General features: G+C 39.0%; 1 protein-coding gene across 4 annotated transcripts in view; it reads right to left on the bottom strand.

Annotated features, from left to right (window-relative positions):
• Positions 1-20,423, bottom strand: part of LOC140204230 (cationic amino acid transporter 3-like) — a 158,463-nt gene that overhangs the window by 6,196 nt on the left and 131,844 nt on the right. For 3 of the 4 annotated variants that reach the window (XM_072270768.1, XM_072270766.1, XM_072270765.1), the window contains 10 exons: positions 9,614-9,996; positions 7,847-8,005; positions 7,085-7,250; positions 5,367-5,491; positions 3,842-4,064; positions 2,919-3,058; positions 2,382-2,484; positions 1,833-2,026; positions 1,175-1,341; positions 586-694 (listed from right to left, as the gene is read on the bottom strand). In XM_072270768.1, coding sequence (XP_072126869.1) covers positions 586-694; positions 1,175-1,341; positions 1,833-2,026; positions 2,382-2,484; positions 2,919-3,058; positions 3,842-4,064; positions 5,367-5,491; positions 7,085-7,250; positions 7,847-8,005; positions 9,614-9,983 — 1,756 coding nt within the window. In that variant the 5' untranslated portion in view covers positions 9,984-9,996. Of the gene's footprint in view, positions 1-585; positions 695-1,174; positions 1,342-1,832; positions 2,027-2,381; positions 2,485-2,918; positions 3,059-3,841; positions 4,065-5,366; positions 5,492-7,084; positions 7,251-7,846; positions 8,006-9,613; positions 9,997-16,582; positions 16,673-20,423 lie in introns of those variants that run through there. The other variant, XM_072270767.1, reaches the window with a different exon arrangement.

The following is a 20,423-nucleotide window of genomic DNA, read 5'->3' as shown; positions in this document are numbered from 1 at the left end:
GTTTAACTTTTTATTCCTTTGTCCATGAGTACAGTTTCAACTGCTTGGTACATCCTACAGCCCTGCATTACATTCTTTTACATTTCCTTGTCTGCATCCTCATTCCTTAATTGCTGTAATTACTAGTTTTGAATAAACCTGTTCTTCCCCCCACCCCATCACTAAAAGGCTCCAAAAAACCATTGACTGCATGACCTCCACAACATATCGCATGGCAATCATGGTCTCACCCTATCAGAGATTGCCCCTCTGTCAAACCCATCCTGCCTCCCACTTACTGTCTTAAAACTAGCTTGTTTTCTCTCTTTCCTGGTTCTGACAAAAAATATTGATCATAAACTTTATTTCTCCTTTCACAGATGCTGCCTGGCCTGTTGAGTATTTCTAGCAATTTCTCTGTTTTTATCTCACATTTCCAGCATCTGCAATTTTTATTCAACTTCAAAAGCAAAAGCTGGTCACAATGAATTTCTATACTATTTTAACAGGGGTATTAATGAAAAAGGATCTAGTGCTTTTAGGGATATTAATGGTTTGCTTATCAGACAGTGAGTATATAAGAAGTACAAGTTTGTTTATAGTTACCGATAAGCATCCAAATTCCAAACATTGCCCAGGTGTTCAAACTCATCATCACCATCAAGTAAACATTTATGAAGACACTGGCGATAGGTATAAAGGGGAGGAGTGGTACCTAGAAAGACAAAGGGCAGTGATCAGTATTTGCTTAAACTATGAAGATAGCATATTTCACAAAATCTAAGTACTGTACATGATGGAAATACTTAGGTCAGATAGCAGCTGTGGAGCAAATAATATTTTGTTCTCTCTATATACTGCCTGCCTTACCAAGAATTTACATAATTTTCTATTTTATCACAGCTTTTTGTTCTAATACTCAAGGAGAGATCAGTTTTTCTTCCTTACTGATTGAAACATGGTGCAAAGTCACCTCAATTGTGTATTCTCAAGGACAAGAGATCTTGGGGGATGATACACATGCACTCCAAACTTTGGCAGTGATTAAGATAAGCAAAAGGCAACCTAGATATTATTGTATTTCACTGCAGTGTGTCTTAATTCAAATAGTGGAAATAAATAACTGGAAATATAACTAAGGAAGATAGGAATCACTGCTACTTTTCCGATAGAAAAAGGAGATTGAAAGATTTACCTTAAAAGTAAGTGGCACTTTACTTTGTGGCTGTTTCCACATCACGAATGTAATGACTACAACCACCAGACAGAGAGCCCCAAGCAGCATTACCCAGAAGACGTGTGCGTTCAGTATTTCCACATGATATTTGGCAATAATAATGGAAATACAAGTCAAGACAAATGCTGGAATGGAATAAGACAGGAATTTTTAAAGATGTAAGGTACGACACAAATTTTGTTATTCAATGAAAAAAATGGGCTAGTGTTTAATGAGCCAGGGCTGACTAAATTAAACTCTCTCTCTCTGGGTGCACATTAGATACAGAAAATAACTGTTTAGTCTCAACCAACATTTTACACCAATCACATAAGATTGTTTCTTGTTTCTTCCCACCCCCCCCCCTCAGTAGTAATAACTTTGGAATAAAAGTTCATCATTAAGAAAAATGTGTCCTGGCTGCTCACCAAACCCCATGTGAAATAACATGATCATATCTCTTTCTTTATTGGATCCTAAATCCACCATATCCGTGTATGGATCATAAATTACAATTTCTATTATGTTCATAGGCATAATGAGTGTAAACTCGTCATAACTGCATTCAGTGATATCACAACCAGTCAAATGATCATTCACACAGAATGTTCCACAAAAATGTCACAAAAAAACTTACACAAAATTCCAGCACTTATGTAAATAATTAATCCAGAATTTTTAGTGGGGTGATTTTCCTTTGGGTTAAATAGCAGCTTTAAGGTCAATGAAGTCTTGTCCTCATTGTTGACTTGGTTTTCCAGGTTGCCTTTGTTTTCTCCAAATGGAGTTATTTCGTCCTTATCACATTTAACAAGCTGAGAAGGCTGATATCTGCAAACAGAATAAAGCCAAGATTAACCCTTTGTGTCTCCACCTGGAAGTTGAACACTGCTGTGATCTGTAAATATATTACTGTTGCTTCAACTTTGCCGAGTATAAACAATGGAGCCTATATTTCAACTATCTTCAGGAATAGCTTTACAATAATCAAGATGGAATTGCCAGCTTCTTAAAAGCAAGGATTTCAATAAATGCTGATCTTCATCACACAAGTGAATAACAATAAAACCTTTGTTTATAAGGATCCTCTGCATATCAACCACGTTTCACAGTTGCTGAAATCTTGCAATAAACTGCTAATCGTTGGCTGGAGAAGAATGGCACCAGAAACTACGAACTAACTCACCTGAGGATAAGAACACAAACTGCCACCAAAGAATAGGCAAGCAATGTACCAATAGACATAAGGTCGACTAGGACGTCTAGATCAAAGAACAGTGCCATGATAGCTAGAACAAAACAGAAACAAATTTGAGTATATTCATAAGGTAGTTTACACTGTCAACCTCATACACTCTTCATTTATATGGTCACTCCTTCCACCAAGTAAAAAAAATATCCAAATGTATCTTTCTTAAAAGGGGATTGTCATTATAAGCATTTAAGTACTCTGTTAGTTCTGCAAGTTACTTGTGTGTGATAAGATTAAGATCTAGAGGAAGTTTATTTTTTAAGTCATCTAATTGTTCATTCAGGAATGAGAGGGAGTTTGATATTAAGCAGGCCATTGAGTGGAAATACCCTGAAAGCATAACACAAGCTTTCTTCACTTGACTATTATACATATTTGTATCTTTATTCACTGAACAAGGAATTAATTGACAAAACTCCCAGGAGAGCAGTATTTCACTGGAAAATGATTACTTCCAACTCCATTACTCACCAGCCACAATGCCAGAAACAATGGTTGCATGTACCGGTGTCTTGGTTTTTTTGTTCATATTCCCTAGGAAGCGGAAGAGCAATCCATCTTCAGCCATAGCATATATGACACGTGGCATAGGGAACATGGAGCCTAACAGACTAGAGGAGAAGACAGTGGAAATGAGATCAAGAACTGCTTAACTTACTTCACCTCTCTTATACAAGTGCTGTTGTTACATAAAAATTTATGACTTACTGTGTTTCTTTTGGGTAGATTCAATTTGTGCTACATGCCTTAAGAAGTTTTGCAATCAGAGCTACTGGCATTATTTAGAGATTAATGATATATTATTTAAGTCATTCTCTTTCTCCCATGCCACCTCCTGAAAATGCAAATCTTTATTTCACTATATAAAACCAACTTCCAATGACAGGCCTGGTGGTCATTATTCCTGACAGTGACTGCTGACAAGCTGCGCAACTGGAATGCTCATCTCATTTATATCATTAGCAGTAATGATAGGGCACTTTTCTAACAATGAGCAGTGGCAAGAGGCGAAACAGTGTGCAAACCCCTGGTTAGGACTGAGGAGAAGAAACTCCCAGAGATTCCTTCATAGACCAAAGGCATTGTTGCGCCTAATGTAACACTCTAGACGCCCTAACTAGCACATTCTAGGGTCCGAACACTCAGTCAGACCTAAAATTGCTGGATGTACTCATCAGATTAGCCAGCACTTGTGGAAAGAGAAATAACAGCTCAGACTAATGACCTATCAGAACTCTGATCAGTTCTTCTGACTTTTTTTTTACTTTCCCAGCTCTACAGTTCTTTTTATTTTATTCCTGATCTGTGGCTGATTAGACTCACTGAACTATATCGGAGACATTATCTAAAGCCTAGTGGATCCGAGTAGTTACCCTGAATAAAAGTTCTGTTACCTGGTGGAGAGGGCACAGAGAGAGCCAACTGCCACAAGGTATCGTGCATGGTCCCAGCCAACATACTGGAAGGCCTTTGGCAATGGGCTTTCATCATCCAGGATGTAGTATGGCATCATGAGCGTGAGAGCAGCGGACACTCCAAAGTATGCCACAAAGCAGATCAACAGGGAAACAACAATCCCGATAGGAATTGACTTCTGAGGATTTTTTGCTTCTTCGCCTGGAAACAACAATAAACAAGGGAGAGATGTAAAGTGGCAGAACCATAAAGCGTTGAAAATCTGGCACAAAATCAAGATGTGATGAAAATACAGAGCTGGGCCAATCTTACCATCTTTCAGACAGAAGCTTATCTGCTTGATCCAATCTATATGGAAGTTAAAATCTTGCTACAAAAGCCGTCACATGCTTTCCTAGGTCTGGTATTGATATATTCTAGCATTTTACAGTTGATACTCCCAAGATCATGTTCATTCCCTACAGATCTTAATTCCTATTCTATTTAATTCTATATGAAAAGTCTTTATTGTTTACTTATCTCTTGTATTATCTCATTATAGGAGTAATTTCATCCTCAATGACTAATGCTCCTCTTGCTCTTCCTAACCTTGCAAAATTGAATTGACAGCTGACTTTACTATAACCTGGTAAAATCAGCTGTCAGCTCACCCCAGTAATGCTCAATCACACATTGCGATCTGTCTTGCAGAAGGTGGTACACAACTAGATGCAGCAGAAATGAAGGTGGGGAGGGGGTCAACATGGTCTAGTCACAGTGGGGAAACGGTGAGGAAGGAATTTGCTAAGGTTGTCGACTTGCTTTGGGGATGATCTAAAAGTCCTTATTCAGTCCTATTGCTTTTCACTTCCATCTCACCGCTCATTTCTGAAGGTGCATATGGGGTAAATATGCATTGCCAACTTTCCTCTCTATCCTCTCCTTGTGTTATTTTAAATGCTCAGTATATTCAACCTCTACAGACACTGGAAGCAGATGAAGAACGATCTGTCAACATCGAAACTGGCACTGAGAGGGGCATGCATATAGAGAATGCTGGGGCAGGGGAAAAGGAAATTCTCGGTGTTTTAGGAAGTCCAATACTGATAGACCTAATCATAATGCAGCAACATTTCCACTTCTACTGTAGAACAAGCCAATCCACTATTTTCTATGGTGTTGGCTAGCAAAACAGAAACAAAGGTAGTCACCCAGTTCCATGTAGGAGCTTGAAATCTGAGTACAGCTGCACATTTGTGAGGAAGGTAAATTGTGCTGATACATGTTCAATAATACATAGTATTGCCAACCAAGCCTCTCTGCACACTTGGGCACTTATTTTCAGACTTGAAATTCCTTATCAAGGTGGCACCAGAAATGCTTTGGGCTAGATACATGGAATGCATGGGCATTACTTTGGCTGTATAAAAGACAATTAAAGCTCCTGCGAAACAGGCATTGAAAACTTTCATCATTATCACCTTCTGAAATTTGAATGTTATTTGCATAAACTTTGGTCTGTACCTGTAGCTGCAATACAGTCAAATCCTACAAAGGCATAGAAGCACGTTGCAGCTCCTGAGAAAATTCCAAAAAGTCCAAAAGGGGCGAATCCTCCAGAGCCAAAGTTTGCTGCTTCACAATAGGTACTGAGAAACAGACAAACAAAATACTTCTATTAATAATGTCCAGAAACCTTTGAAACAAACTGGATAATTAAACAAATACAGAAGTCCGTAAGTATCTTTCCTTCACATAAATATACTTGAACCACCAGAAAGAGGTTAGCTTGAATTGGGTGGGAAGATAATAAAACGGTTAAAACTCAATCCCATTTTTGTTTCTAATAGAGATAGTGTATGACTAACCACACACATCAAAGTTGTTGGTGAACACAGCAGGCCAAGCAGCATCTATAGGAAGAGGTACAGTCGACGTTTTGGGCCAAGACCCTTCATCAGGACTAACTGAAAGAAGAGCTAGTAAGGGATGACTAGTCACCTCTCAGGTGGGGAGCTGGTTATTAATATTATTAAAGGGGGTTGCATTCATTGTATTAACATGATTTTTAATTAAAATCAGCTGTGGTCAGCAGGATGAATCCAATTATTGCCTTCGTAGCACTGCTTGCATTCATGGAAAATCAGGAATATAATCTCCGGTTCTGACCTGTCAACTTGCTTCTCTTTGTAATGGACCAAAAGTCTGTGCAACATCTCTCCTCATTACCATTTCTCCCAGAGTCAGACAGGAACCAAGTGGAAAATGTTAAAAGGCATCCAAACAAATTTCACTGATTTTAGGAACGTTCTCAAGCCTCCCCACCAATGAGGACATCTTCAAAGAGTGGAGACTCAAGAAGGTGACATTCAATATTAAGGATCCTACTATCCAGGGTATACTCTCTTCTTATTACTACTGTCTGAGAGGACATACAGGAGCCTGTAGACCCACATACAATATTTTGGGAACAGCTTCCTCACCTCTGCCATAAGATTTCTAAACAGCCCAATCCATGAGTACTACCTGGTAATCCTTCCTTCGCAATATTAATTTAGTTAGTTAGTTTTATTGTAACTTAGTTATTTGTTATACCTGCACTGTATTCCTGCCACAAAACAACAAATTTCATGACTAATGTCTGTGACAGTAAACCTGATTCTGAAACACAATGCACGTATATTGCACACAGGGCCTACAGACTGAAAGCAACCTTATACCATTATATTTTAATACAAGTATTTTCATCATTACCACATTTAGAAAATTGAAACTCAGTTGCAGAAAACTTTCATAGGTAGCTGTAGCAACAATACTGTTAAACCTTACTAAAGTATAGAAGTATGTTTTTCATTTGCTTGGCTACCACACACCTCTAATGCGTATCTGATATTGGGAATGTACCCGAATAATGAAGAGGGGGGAATTCCTGAGGGCTAGCTTATGAGTCCCACTGGAGAGAATATATCTGAATGGATCCCGAGAAACATGATACTCCTCAAAAGCACTAATATTAGGTTTACATTGGGTTTTAACACATTTACAATCAACATATTAAGGATAGGATTAAATTATCAATTGACTATTGTTTGTGGGAACCCCTATGGCTTTATGACTCTCCCAAAGTAAATCAACACTTTGTAGAGAAGGAAAAGGGGAGTGAAAACCAAAATCAGAATCAGGTTTATTATCACCGGCATGTGACAAAAGAGCATCGACAGAGAAGTATCCTATGCACACACCTGTTTTTGAGGCAGGTTTCATTGTAGTCAGACTCGGTTAACTGCCAGTTCTTGATGTCTCCTTTCACAAATCCAGAGATGATAACAAAGCCCAGAACAGCTAAGTTTATGACAGTAAATACTTTGTTCACTATTGCTGACTCGCTCACCCCAAATGCCAAAAGACCTTTTAAAAATGAAAGCACGAAAGAGGCGTTTCAGTTTTCCATTCACTGAATAACATTTACCAACATGATTATTTTAAAATTAAAGAATTTTGTTATTTTTGAAATAGTTAAGAAATTCACTCTGTACACAAACTGAGAGATATGATTAGGGAGCTCATACGAGAGAATAACAACACAAAGAAAGGGCTGGTCCATATCAGTGTTTGTTTTCTGCAGTGCGGTTTGGTTGGGCAGGGCTAGAAGAGGAGACTCCAATACCTTTTGATTCCAAAAAGTGCAAATTGAATTCCAAATTATGAAGTCTTTCTTTGAGTTGGCTCTAGTCTCGCCCTGAAGACTGCAGTTTAGGTCACTAAAGACATGCAAAACACGGGCTGGTTAGAGAAAATAAATTTTAAACATCTATGACGTAACTCTAGTCCTACTTTAATACTGAGACGAATCTTGCATCATTCAAGATTCAAGCAAATTTCACAGTTTGTTTGGTTTGGGTACAGACCTCTGCAGTGCCCAAATGTTTATTGCTTCCACCCATTCAACTCACAAGAGCATTCACTGACTACAGCTCTTCTACTTATTTTGACTGGTGTCTTACCTGTGAGAAGCAAAATTAAGATGACGGCAAATATATCTGGATAATTAGCAAGCACGCCAGGATAGTTCATTTTCAGGTATTTTCCAAAGAAAAATGAAATTTTATTGTCAATGAGGTTGTCAAAAGTGTAACTCCATGCTCGAGCAACACTTGCTGTACCTGAGAAGACAAGAGGCAACGTCAGTGCAGATTCCAGTCAGCACAGATTCGAAAACTCTTTGTTTTTTTTCCCTTTGCTTTTCTTAGTAATACCACACTAAAGCAGTGGGTGGCGGAAATGAAAAGTGTTCCATTCTACAGCAGTGATCTTCCTCTGTGTGAATGACACAAAGTTCATCTCCAATGCACACGATGTCATTAATTGTACCAAACTGGAAATGTATGAAAATATTGTATTCAGGTTATAATGTGACATGCCATTCCCAAGACCCAGAGTCAAAAATTCTGTCTCTTCAATCATTTTGTTATTAAAGAAAACTAACCACCCAGTTTACTGTAGCATATTTCAACACTCACTTCAACTGCTTGTCTGGTCAATTAGCTCTATATGAAATATTTAAATCTAAACCAGCTACACACTTTTCCTCTTCTAACTTTGAGTATCATAATTCTTGAGACTTACTAAACACTTTCCCTGTACCTTAGGAAGTAAATCCCACCAAATCAGGAAAAAAAACAGTAAGACCTCTCTAGATCTGTTTTCTAAGAGTATGGATATTACCACCTTCCATCAGCTTACCTTCCTCCTCATTGAAGGGGGTCCGGGGATTGTTTCGTTGCTGTTTTTTTCTGTGGGGGGGGGGGGGGGTCGGAGATTGTTATTATTACTGTTTTTCTTGTGTGGGAGAAGGGGTCAGGGATTGTTATTGTTGCTTATTTTTTCTGTGGGGAGGGGTCAGGGATTGTTATTGTTGCTGTTTTTTTTCTGCAGGGAGGGGTCAGGGTTTTTTTCCTGCAGAGGAGGGAGTCAGGGATTTTTATCGTTATTGTTTTTTTAATGCTGGGAGCTGGGTGGGGGATTCAGGGGGTCAATGAGTTTTATTCCATTACTTTTTCATGTGTATTTTGTGGCTATCTGGAGAGGACAATTATCAGAGTTGCATACTTTGACAGTAAAATGAACCTTGTTTGAGTATTACTATAAACAGTGCACCAAAGAAAGCAACTTAGTGTTTAGTGTAAGCTCATTATTACCCCTTGTAATGTACACACTAAGCATCCACTCCACTACATCATCCACCTCTCCCATGATTTCATTATAGAAAACCCACTTCAATTTTCCTGGATATCTCAAACAGTTCACAACCAATTACACACATTTTACATGTAATTGCCATCATATCAAAGGCAAACAATGCAACAAATGTGCATACTGCAAAGTCCACACAGACCATTATATAATCTAATCTAATTTTGTGGAGCTTGTTAACTGAACCCTGCTGGCAAGAAACTTGGGAGAACTTTCTGCTTTTACACAGGCATCTTGATTCATCCAGGCGGGCAGACAAATCTGTTTTAGGTCTTTTTTTGGAAAGAATGCATCTTCATTCTCCGTGCGAGTTCCCTGATTACCGTTAACATTTTATAGTTATTTATACCACCTCAGTTCAATTTACAATGGACGGCAGGAAAATCCCTATCAGAGTTTTTATCTTTCATAGCTTATAGGAGATGGGGGCGCAAAATAAAGCATGAGCTAAACACTAAATCTCAGCTTTACGCCCTATTTTGGTTTGAAGAGGAAGTCAAAAATAAACTTAAACTTACCTAGTACATATGATAGGATTAAATTCCATCCCGTTATAAATGCCCATATTTCACCCACAGTGACGTAGCTGTAGAGGTATGCAGATCCAGTCTTGGGGACTCGAGCTCCAAATTCAGCATAGCAGAGGCCAGCAAGTACAGAGGCAAGAGCAGAGATCAAGAAGCAAAGGACAATAGCAGGACCTGCTTTGTCCCTGGCTACTTCACCTGCTAAAATGTACACACCTGCCCCGAGAGTACTGCCAACCCCCAGAGCAACGAGGTCCAACGTCGTCAGGCACCTGACAAAACGAGTTTCGTCTGTGCTGCAATCAACATTTCTTCTACGAATCAACTTCTTTCCAAAATTTTCCAAGATCTTGTTTGCCATTTTGATGGGTGTGCTGTATTTTTAAAAGAAGTCTGTTATAATATATTTAATACTTCTTCAGTTTCCACAGCACATAAAATTTCTCAAAACACTTCAGAAAGATTCTGTTCATGGACTAAGCAGGATTAGGAAAATTAATAGGTGACTTTAATCAAAAGGTGGCAATTGACATTTATCAAGGTTCTTTTTGAGCTGAACACCCAAAACACAAGGGTAAAGTCAAGAATTCTAAAATAAGACATGACAGATAAAGACGGGCAGTGCAAAAGTGTTACAGATGGATTGAGAACAATGTACCTAGGAAGGAGTTGATATACAAGGGCTGATTGATAAGTTCATGACCTACGGTAGAAGGAGACGAGTTATTAACTTCAAACTTTCTGCATTTTCACTCAAAGAGTTGAACTGCACGTGCATGTAACAAGAGCGGTATAACTCATCTCCTTCTACCTTAGGCCATGAAACTTATCAATCACCCCTGCTGTGGACCACTTCTACAAAGAAGGGATCCGTATGCACCATGACCGCTGGACTAAGTGTGTACATGTAGGAGGGGACTGTGTTGAAAAATAAATGTGCTAGGTTTTCTAAAATTAACTCCTTCTACCTTAGGACATGAACTTATCAATCACCCCTCGTAAAAACATCAGATGATTGAACTTTTTTTTTGCATTGAGGAGTCTATATTCAGCATGAGTAGTGCCACCAAAGGCCAACGTTGAAAGCGTGAGCAACTAGAATTTAGATGTTTACAAAGTCTGAAGTTAGTAGGTGATAGGAGGAAGCAAGGAGAGACAAGAAATACTACTGTTTAATACGGCAAATACGATCTTTCTTGTCTGACAGTGTTCACTTCTACTAAATTCCATTGTTCAGGGCTGGCCTGTTCTAAAAAGTTCAGATAAATTAAAATTCATGCTATTTTAATATTGATAATGTTTACTGTTAACACAAGATATGCAGAGTTATAACTACAAATACTAAGGACAAACATGTCTACGTTACCAGGCAACGGTTGGAATTGGGAGGATTCTGTTTAATCGTTAACATCTAGTAAATACTAGAGTAAGTAACCAGATATTTTAATGCTACCAGAAACCATGGTTAATTTATTTTCAAAATGAAAATTCCTAAATAACAAACGAATTTGATTTTACCCTTTTCCCTGTCTGCCAAAGGTAGACAGGCTTCCAGCTGTACAATTAATAAGCCCAAGGAACTTCTACATGAACTGTCTTCACGGGCACCTTTCCAATAAAACCAATCCGGGTTTCAGATCTACATCCAAGCCATTTTGCTAAGTGTCATCTTTCTTTCTAAATACGAAGGTCATGAATGCAGGAGTATAGCGTTTCCAAGTCAAACTAACCCAAGTAACAATAACAATTATAAAAATAAATCTTCCTCTTTCTGGACTTTTGAGTAGTGACTAGAAACATGCAATGTTTGTATACAGAGTCCTCCCAACACCAAACACCCAAAATTCCTTCCCTGAAAACGAGTTTCAGCAATTATACCATTCAAGACTGTCTATATGATGCACTTTCAGTAACATATTTTATGGTACAATCTTTATACATCAGCAGTTTCTCACACATTGTATTACTGCTACTCCAAGAAATACAGAGGTTACACATACGAAGCAAAGTTAGACTATTTGCTTAATGAGTTTTCAAATTCCTCAACAATTTCTTTCAATTTGATATTATTACCAATGTTTTGAGGCGACTGCTCTCCAATATACGCCAAGAGTATCTGACTTGTCTACAAATACTGATTTAGGAGATCCTCTTCTAGTTGGGTTAGTAAAATCCTGAGTCACATCTAAAAACTAGCATTGAGCATTTTGGTTTCCTCACAATATTTAGGGCATCAGTAAAGCTTCCACTGTTAGTTGTTAAGCCACTCCCGGTGAAGAGTCTCAGCACCAAACGTCAACTCTTCATCCACTTCTGTAGGTGCTGTCTGACCTGCTGAGATGCTCTAGCAACTTGTATGTGTTGCTCTGGATTTCCAGTATCTGGAGAATCTCTTGTGTCACTGTTAATTTGATCCTGCTAACCACCCTGTAACTCTCCAAAAAATTTAAATTCACAATAAATTTGTAGAGCACATCCTGACCAACTTTCTTGTCAAATGTTGCACAGTTTTCTTGCAGTATTCAAACCACTGTTTTTAGCAGCTCATACATAATGAGTCCATGGATTCCACCACTGTCTTGACCTTACCTTGATGTTTCCAAATAATTGTGAAGTTAGATGCTTCAGTTTATATTTCCAGTATAAGGAAGTGAGTACTGAGTGACTAAGTCCACCTCTCTATGAGGAAAGCTGTTTGCAATCCACGGGACACATGATTGAGAAATATTTCAAAACTTTCTTAATCTTTATCAGTGCACTACTTTTACGTTGATCCGATTACACTGAAGCTGTTTTACCATCAGTCCTCCACAAAGAAAACAGTGTTTCTGAATGCATGACAACAAAGCATGACTGGTAGCTCCACAGCCATTTAACCCCATTACTGTGACAAATCACAGTGTGCCAGACAATCTATTTTAGGTTCTCTTTTACTTACACTGGCTTAATCCAAATCAATAAGGATGGGAGGATGCTAGATTGTAAATGGGATAAAAGGCAGTTGTTTATGTTTCATTCCAACAGACTTGTCAATGTTAGCCCAAGTGTGGAAAAATCCATTTTGGATATCATTACAAAGATATTGTTAGTCAAATATTTTTGGCCTGCAATTGCACAATCTTCAACAGGTAGACAATTGCTACCTGTTTGATGAGGCAGCTTGACAGGGCTGGAACCCAGAGCTGCAATCAATGGCATTCTGTGACAGACCCTTCACTGTCAGAATTAAGGAAAGATAAATCCTTTGGTCATTGTGAATCAGCATTTGTTTTCAACAGCATGGTTTCCAATATTGGCCAATCCTGGAAAATGCATTTCTCTTCTTAAAAGGATATGCTGTTCCACAGTAACAATAATTTTAAAAGAGAAAACATATCAGCCTATATAGAAATTTCTGAAAAATAAGCAGGAATTATTTTTTCTGAACATTTCTGTGTCAAAAAGTTTCTATTTTGTTTGGCAGAATTCACCAAAGAACTAACACCTTGGGTCGGTGTGAGGTCTATGAGGAAGTTCGAAAAATGAAAACAGAAACCTTTAACTGCCAATTGGGCAAGCAAGTTTCCAAATAGTTACTGCAGGAAACAATTTTTATAAAGGAAGTGTTTTTACTGTAATTTGTATTGCCTCACTTTTGGAGCAGGAGCTAAAAAAAAGACTTGAAACAAGAAATAAGTTAATGAATAATGTTCCTCTCTGAACTATTCTTGACTAGACTTATGCAAGACTGTACTTAGAACCTCCCTAACTGCTAGCAGAATCAGTTCTTATCCAATTGTATGGAGCTTTCCAGATTCAGCAATGAGCAATGAAATGTTGTATGAAGCACTCAACCCATCACTGTTTTGTCGTGAAGTGCTGGAAAACATGTTTTGAAGTGTATTCCATTTCCGTAAGTTTTCAAGAAGTAGCTGGAATTAAGCTAAATTCTTGTTTGCTTTACCAGAGTGTATTCTCTTCAAATGTTCAAGGAGCCTGGACGGTTTCATTGTCTCATTTGAAATAACTTTTTCACACAACAGACACATTGGCTGCTACTGGTTGTTTGGCGCTGGTATAAATCCAGATTTCAGGTACTCCACACTATACTGTCTACACTTCTTGTTCCTTTAGTCTGCTCTGCCATTTTTGTTATGGATTAATGACCACAATCAAGCACTTATTCCTGAAGTCCAACCTCAAGCACTGCGATCAATAAAGGGAAAAGTTATGACATCATCTTAGCTCAAGCAAACCTGACTCTTTGTCTGAAGGTACATAAAGTGGGGCAGCAAGATCTTGGTTGGGCCATGGGCTAGAAAAATAAGGTCAAGACCATTCGAAAGGGCAGATTCTGACCTTTACCCTATGGATGTCATACCCTAACTCATAGGAATGCGTCACTGTGTGATTAGAGTTTAGGAATCGTACTAGCCAACATTGTACTACAGCAGTGAATGGCAATAATGCACAGAGTGGGCCCAGAAATAACACTATTCCTTCAGTCCAGATTTCTCATCATATGCCACAAAGAGAAGTGTCACATTGCTTCTCAACAACTATTACGAGACGGGGCGACATAACCTACTTTGGGAACCACGGCTCTAAACAAAGCAGCATACATGAATTACCTTGACTATTTATTTACGATTGACAGTCTCCATCTTGGTGCCACAACCCTCTAATGCACTATCAACACCCACACAGGAAATGGCTGCCGCACTTGTAAGTGCATTATCTCTCCTTCATCAATTCCAAATCTTCTTCTTCTTCGGCTGTCCATCGATTTCGATGTTGACTGTGCTGAGAGTTTAGTCTCTGCAGGCACGTTTATGGGCCACAAGACCAGCATTGGATCGGCACTGTCTCCCACATCGGTTGCACTTGTGATTTGACTGGTCTAGCGTTGAATGTCTGCGTTCATGACCTGCTTCATATTTCTTCTGCCTTTTCTCCTTGATAGCTGGGATTGACTTCTTGACAATGCAGTGCCAACTTCTTCTGTCCAAGGCATCTTTCTCCCAGGTGTTGACATTCATGTCAGTGTTCTTCCTATGGTGCTTGAGCACATCTTTGTAGTGCAGCTTCCGACCACCATGCTTCCTCTTTCCTTCATGTAGCTCGCCATAGAAAACAGCTTTGGGTAAACGATCATCGCTCATTCTTGTGACATGACCAGTCCGACACAGCTGAGAAGCTGTAATGAGCGATTCTACGCTGACTGTCCCAGCACGTTTGAGCACCTCCACATCTAGTACGCTCTCTTGCCACTTGACACTTTGACCTTGGTTGCCATTTTAATGTCGTAGCGAGACCAAAGTCGCCTCTGCAAAGCACCAAAGACTTTTGTAGCTGATTGAATTCTCCTCTCAACTTCCAGATCTGATGAGTTGGCGTTGGTCACAGCACTTCCTAAGTATGTGAAAGAGTCAGAACATTTCAACACTACCCCATTGACTGATACGACTGGTGGTTGGGTCTCACTGGGACTACACAGAGGAGGCTGGTACAGAAGTTGGGTTTTGCAGACATTGATTCTTAGGCCAAAAAGAGTGGCAGCAAACGAGAAGCGGTCTACAATTTCTGGAATCACATTAACATCAGTAGCAACCAGGGCTGAGTCATCTGCATACAGAAGCTCTCTGACACATCTCTCCTTGGATTTGGTTGAGGCTTTGAGTCTAGCCCAATAGCTTGGGCAAGCTGTAGCTTTCCCCGGTATTGCAGCAAACCGTTCAAGCACGATTCACTTTCTTCCACACTAAAATATCATCAGAGGAGTTTAGCCAAGAATCTGTGTTTCTGCAAACAAAATTGTAACTCCCCTTCTGCCCCACAGATACATATCGTTGCTTAATGCAGTAACTATTTCTTACAGAAAATGATTGCTGAGCAATGAGTTAGAGAAACCCATGCAAAATGAATGCACATTCAACTACAGTCTTGTAAATTTAACTTAATAATGTCGGCTTGTATACATACATATCTTTTAATTTTGTAAAGCATCCAACAGCGCTTGAAGGGAACCAAATCAAACTACATCCATCTGACAGCAAGCCATGTGAGTTGTTATTAGAGGTAAAAACTAAAAGCCTTACGAGAATACAGTTTTGAGTTGAAGGACGGAAATGCTAGAATTCAGAGCTTTGTCTTTGCATATACCTGCTTTTATGAATGCTTTCGCTAACCTGTCCTCTGTGCTAAGATCATAAAGTCCAGGAATCAAAAATCACAAGAGTGGAGATCTAAAAGAAGAACAGAAAATGCTGGAAACGCAAGCTTCTGCAACAAGCGTAATAGGTTTAATGTTTCAGCCCAATGACCTTCCATCAGAAGTATTTTTCAGTTTTGATGAAACTTTCAATGTGATCTGAAGCACATGCTGGTGTCAAAATTATTCTTGAGTCCCCTGAACAATCACAAACTCTGAATAAGGCTCACAAGCACAATAAAAAGTCAGCTTTTTAGCTCCTTGTCTGAAATATCTCTATTTCTCCGGTGAAACCAGTGGCTATATCAGATCTATGTGGGCCTCTGCCACATTAACCAAAGTTTTTATTTGCTAATGGGCCATTTAAGATATAGGAGCCATTATAACCAAGCTGAATTTTGGTCCCATAGACATTCAGCTCAGGAGTACAAGCTGCAGAACAGCATTTAAACATTGTTATAATTGTATAGGAACCAGGTATTCAAGGCAGGAACCAGGTATTGATAGATGATAGTAGATGATCAGCCATGATCTCAGAATGGCGGTGCAGGCTCGAAGGGCCAAATGGTCTACTTCTGCACCTGTTGTCTATTGTCTAAGGTATACTTCACATAGGAATATCCAGGCCTAAATTAATAACCTGCGCACATTAAAAACCATTTATCACTCCATCACAAACGCCCTGTCTCTGTCTAAGCATATATGGAATTTCCCCCCAAAAATTTCCTCTTTACCTTTTAACCAGGTACAATATTATAGCTGTCACTTACCAGAAATGGCAAAATCAGGTACTGAAAAGAACTCTGTACTTCAATAGTCAAGGATCAAACTGCGCACCAAAATCCTTCTCCTAACAGACTGATACTCAACAATAATGATGAATGAGGTTTTAATTCTCTGCCATAAGGAAGTCCATTAAAGACAAGCTTGTGCAATAAGGGTTTTTCAATTACAGTAAAGCTTGCTTAGCTAGTATTTTTGTTCTTCCTTGATTTGTACTTCCTCAAGATTTAATTACATAGAGTGTACTGTTTATCATAAGTACCTTCTGATCAAAAAAGACATTCAAAGAATTTTGGATGAACATTCATCTAAAAAAATGGGAGATGATACTTGTAACTGTTTTACATATAAGCATTTGATTTTATTCCCTGAATTAAAAATAAACATTGCAGTGTGAACACTGGTAATCCTTGTACTGCAGCCACTAGGTCGACGGAAAGTCGCCCTCATAAATCATGACCTAAATATTAGAGCCAGGGAATAGAACTTGCTGCTATAGAATTTGTGAAAAGGATAAATAAGCACAATTTTTCTTTCAAATCATGCTCCTTGATGTGTGTGCAAATGATGTGGCCTTTCATTACAGAAGATTATGATATGAACAACTTTTTTAGGAAAGCAAAATCACCCCTCCCCAACATAACACCAGGTTTGCATGTTGTCTCAAGCTGAAATGACTACTGGGGATACAATGCCACAGGTCTTCTACAACCCCAAACCATAGCAAATTTCTAATCCTGCTTCGATTTTCTATTCACATATAAACCACCATTTGTAGGGGGGGGGGGGTGGTCATTAGATACCACAGAGAGCAGGTATCCAGAATAATGTCTAGCTACTTGAGGAACACTAGAGAGAGCACTATATTCTTTCCTTTAATATTTATCCTATCTCTTCACGGTGAGCAAGATCCCCTGTCTAGCATGCCACTACATCCCCATTCTCTAACCAAAGAAACCCATTATTAATTCGTGTACTTCACTTAACTGATGAAAAAAATTAGAGAAATCGTTGTTTATTTCTGGCACGTTTCGTTCCTTATTTAAGGATATTCCACTAGTTATTGAACATTCATCCCATTTAAAAACTCAGGTGAACACTTGACCGACTGTAAGTTGCAAGGGCACACATTGAAAGTGGGCGTGTGGGACTTGACCATAAGACATAGGAGCAGAATTAGGTCATTTTGGCCCAAGTCTCCTCTGCCATTCGATCATGGATGACTTATTTTTCTCTCTCATTCCATTCTCCTATCATCTTCCCATAACTATCGACACCCTGACTAATTAAGAGCCTATCAACCTCTGCTTTAAATATACACAATGACTTGTATCAATTAATTTCAGTTTCACCACCCTGGCTAAAGAATTTCCTCCTCATCCCTGTTGGAAAGGGACATATTTTTTATTCCAAGAATATGCCTGCTAATCCTAGACTCTCCAACTACTCCTCTCCACATCCTCTCCATGCCTTTCAGTATTCGGTAGGTTTCCTCTAAACTCCAGTGGATACAGGCCCAGCGCCACCAAATGCCGGTTAAATGGGCTCTTCTTTGGCTAGCGTGGTCTCACTGAGTCAAATTGCTTCTTTCGATTATCTAATTTTCTATTATTCTAAATCAAAACAAAAGGAAGGTACATTACTTTGCACTCTCACAAAAGACAATGCAATCCACTATCTGACAATATTAAAAACAGGGTCTCACCAGTAAGTGAACTATGTGGATTTCTTTTTCATTACTCATTAATTACTAGTAAAAAGCACCAGATTAGAGACTCTCATATCAACAGAATGAAGAATCAAATAGTCAATTTGGCACTTATTTCCAGATCTGCTGATGCTGGGATGTCACAACCTCTGAGTAAATGTGATAGGTGATCTTGGGTGCAATATTGAAACCTGATCCAAACCTACTTAATCCAACTGACCATATCAGGTGGACATAAAATTGTTTTAAATCTGAGCCAGCTCCAAACCGTAAGTTCCTTTGGGCTTGGGTCAGTTTGCCAGACTTTGAGCACCAAGGTCCATTTATAATTCTAGGTGTGCCAATAGTGGCAACTTTTACAGCTTAATCTTCCTACTGCTTCTTAGAAATTAAATTTGTGTATCACTGGTCAACAGGTTATCGGCCGGTAACTACATTTGTAGTGCTTACTCAGTTTGTGAGCGTTTGACTAGCTTCATTCAGTTGGAGGGATTAAGGCTGAACTGAAAGAATGTGCAAAAGCTACTTACAGTGCTAACTTCCAACCAACAGCTCTGCAGTCACAAGGGTATCACAGTGCATTATAAGATAATTTTTTTTCAGATCTGGGCATTGTTGGCAAAGCTTTTATTCCCACCGTTAATTGAGAAAGAGGCAGCCTGTTGCCTTCTTGAACAAATCAAGTCCTGCTGGTGAAGGTAATCTCATGATGCTGTTGGGTTAGAAGTTCCAGCCATTATCAAGGAATGGTGAAACATTTCTAAGTCAGGATGACATGAGACTTGGGAAGGAGAGAGGAAGCATGGAGGAGTATGCAACTATTCCAATAAACCTGAAATCCACATCCTTCTTGGGGGTAGAGGTCAAGGGTTAGAAAGGTGCATAGATGAACAAATGCTGAGTATTTGTAGGTGGTGCACACTGCAACCACTGGTGCTGGAGGAAATAAAAGTTTGAGTGAAGGCAGTGGCGGGCACAATTTAAACTGACAGGATCAGGACAGTGTTGAGCTTTTAAGTGTTATTAGACTAGTAAATAGGAATGAATATTTTACATCATTGGCAAACATCCTTAATGCTGTTTTGTGAGGGAAGGAAAGATATTGTTGAAGGAGCTGAAAATGGAGATTATTGACTTTCAACCTTGATAGCCATGATGCAATTATACAGTACTTCTACTACTCTATAGTGTTACAGTTGTAGTGGAAACAGGAACAGCAGATTTCAGTAGGTTTCTTCACTGAGGTGAGGCTCTCTCACTGTTTCCCACCGAGGTTCAGGTGGAGAAATTGCTCCCAGAATACCGTTCCTCTGATCCTCTTTCTTCCTCTGATAGCCCTGCTAACCGCTGTCCTACTCGGTGTCATTTCAGCTCAAAATCTCCCCGTAATGTTGCATTACAAGCATTTATATACTTATGAATAACTGGTTTGTGCAGAAGTTCTGACATCAAGAGAATGGTTTTATCAATAGCCACACTACTCCCTGCAGTCTGGAAATGTCATCTGCTTTCCTTCAGAAACATGAGTTGCACTTGGGCATATATGCTGCAGCTGGGTTAAAAATGGGTAGATTGATCCAGCTGACTTTTGTTTACAAAATGACACAGTATTATTGTAAAGATTTTTTAAATTTTCCCTTCTGTAGTAACGCACAAAATGCTGGAGGAACTTGGCAGGTCAGTCAGCATCTATGCAGGGGGGAAAAAAGTCGACATTTTGGGCCAGGACAAATACGTTGACTATTTATTCCTCTCCATAGATGCTGCCAGACCTGTGGGGTTCCTCTACCATTCTGCATGTTACTCTAGATTTCCAGCATCTGTAGAATCTCTTGTGTTTATAATTAAACCTTCTGAATCATTTCCGACCACAAATAAATATATATGACTGTCAGAGATCCCAGTATTGAAAGCAATACAGCTAGCACCTTTTCAGCAACTAATCCATATACAGGTTATGTCTTATTTGAACAAACTGACCATCTCAAATAGTTTATTTTGACTCTACTACTAAAATAGAAATATATATTTGAGTTTTTTGATTATCCTAATTTGAATCTTTACAAGAGACAGACAATAAAAAATTCAGTGACAACAAAAACAACAATCAGTGGGAGAAC

Source organism: Mobula birostris, chromosome 10 (genome assembly GCF_030028105.1).
Source record: "Mobula birostris isolate sMobBir1 chromosome 10, sMobBir1.hap1, whole genome shotgun sequence".
NCBI lineage: Eukaryota > Metazoa > Chordata > Chondrichthyes > Myliobatiformes > Myliobatidae > Mobula > Mobula birostris.
The sequence above is the reverse complement of the archived record's forward strand: the minus strand, read 5'-3'. Positions and strand labels throughout refer to the sequence as shown.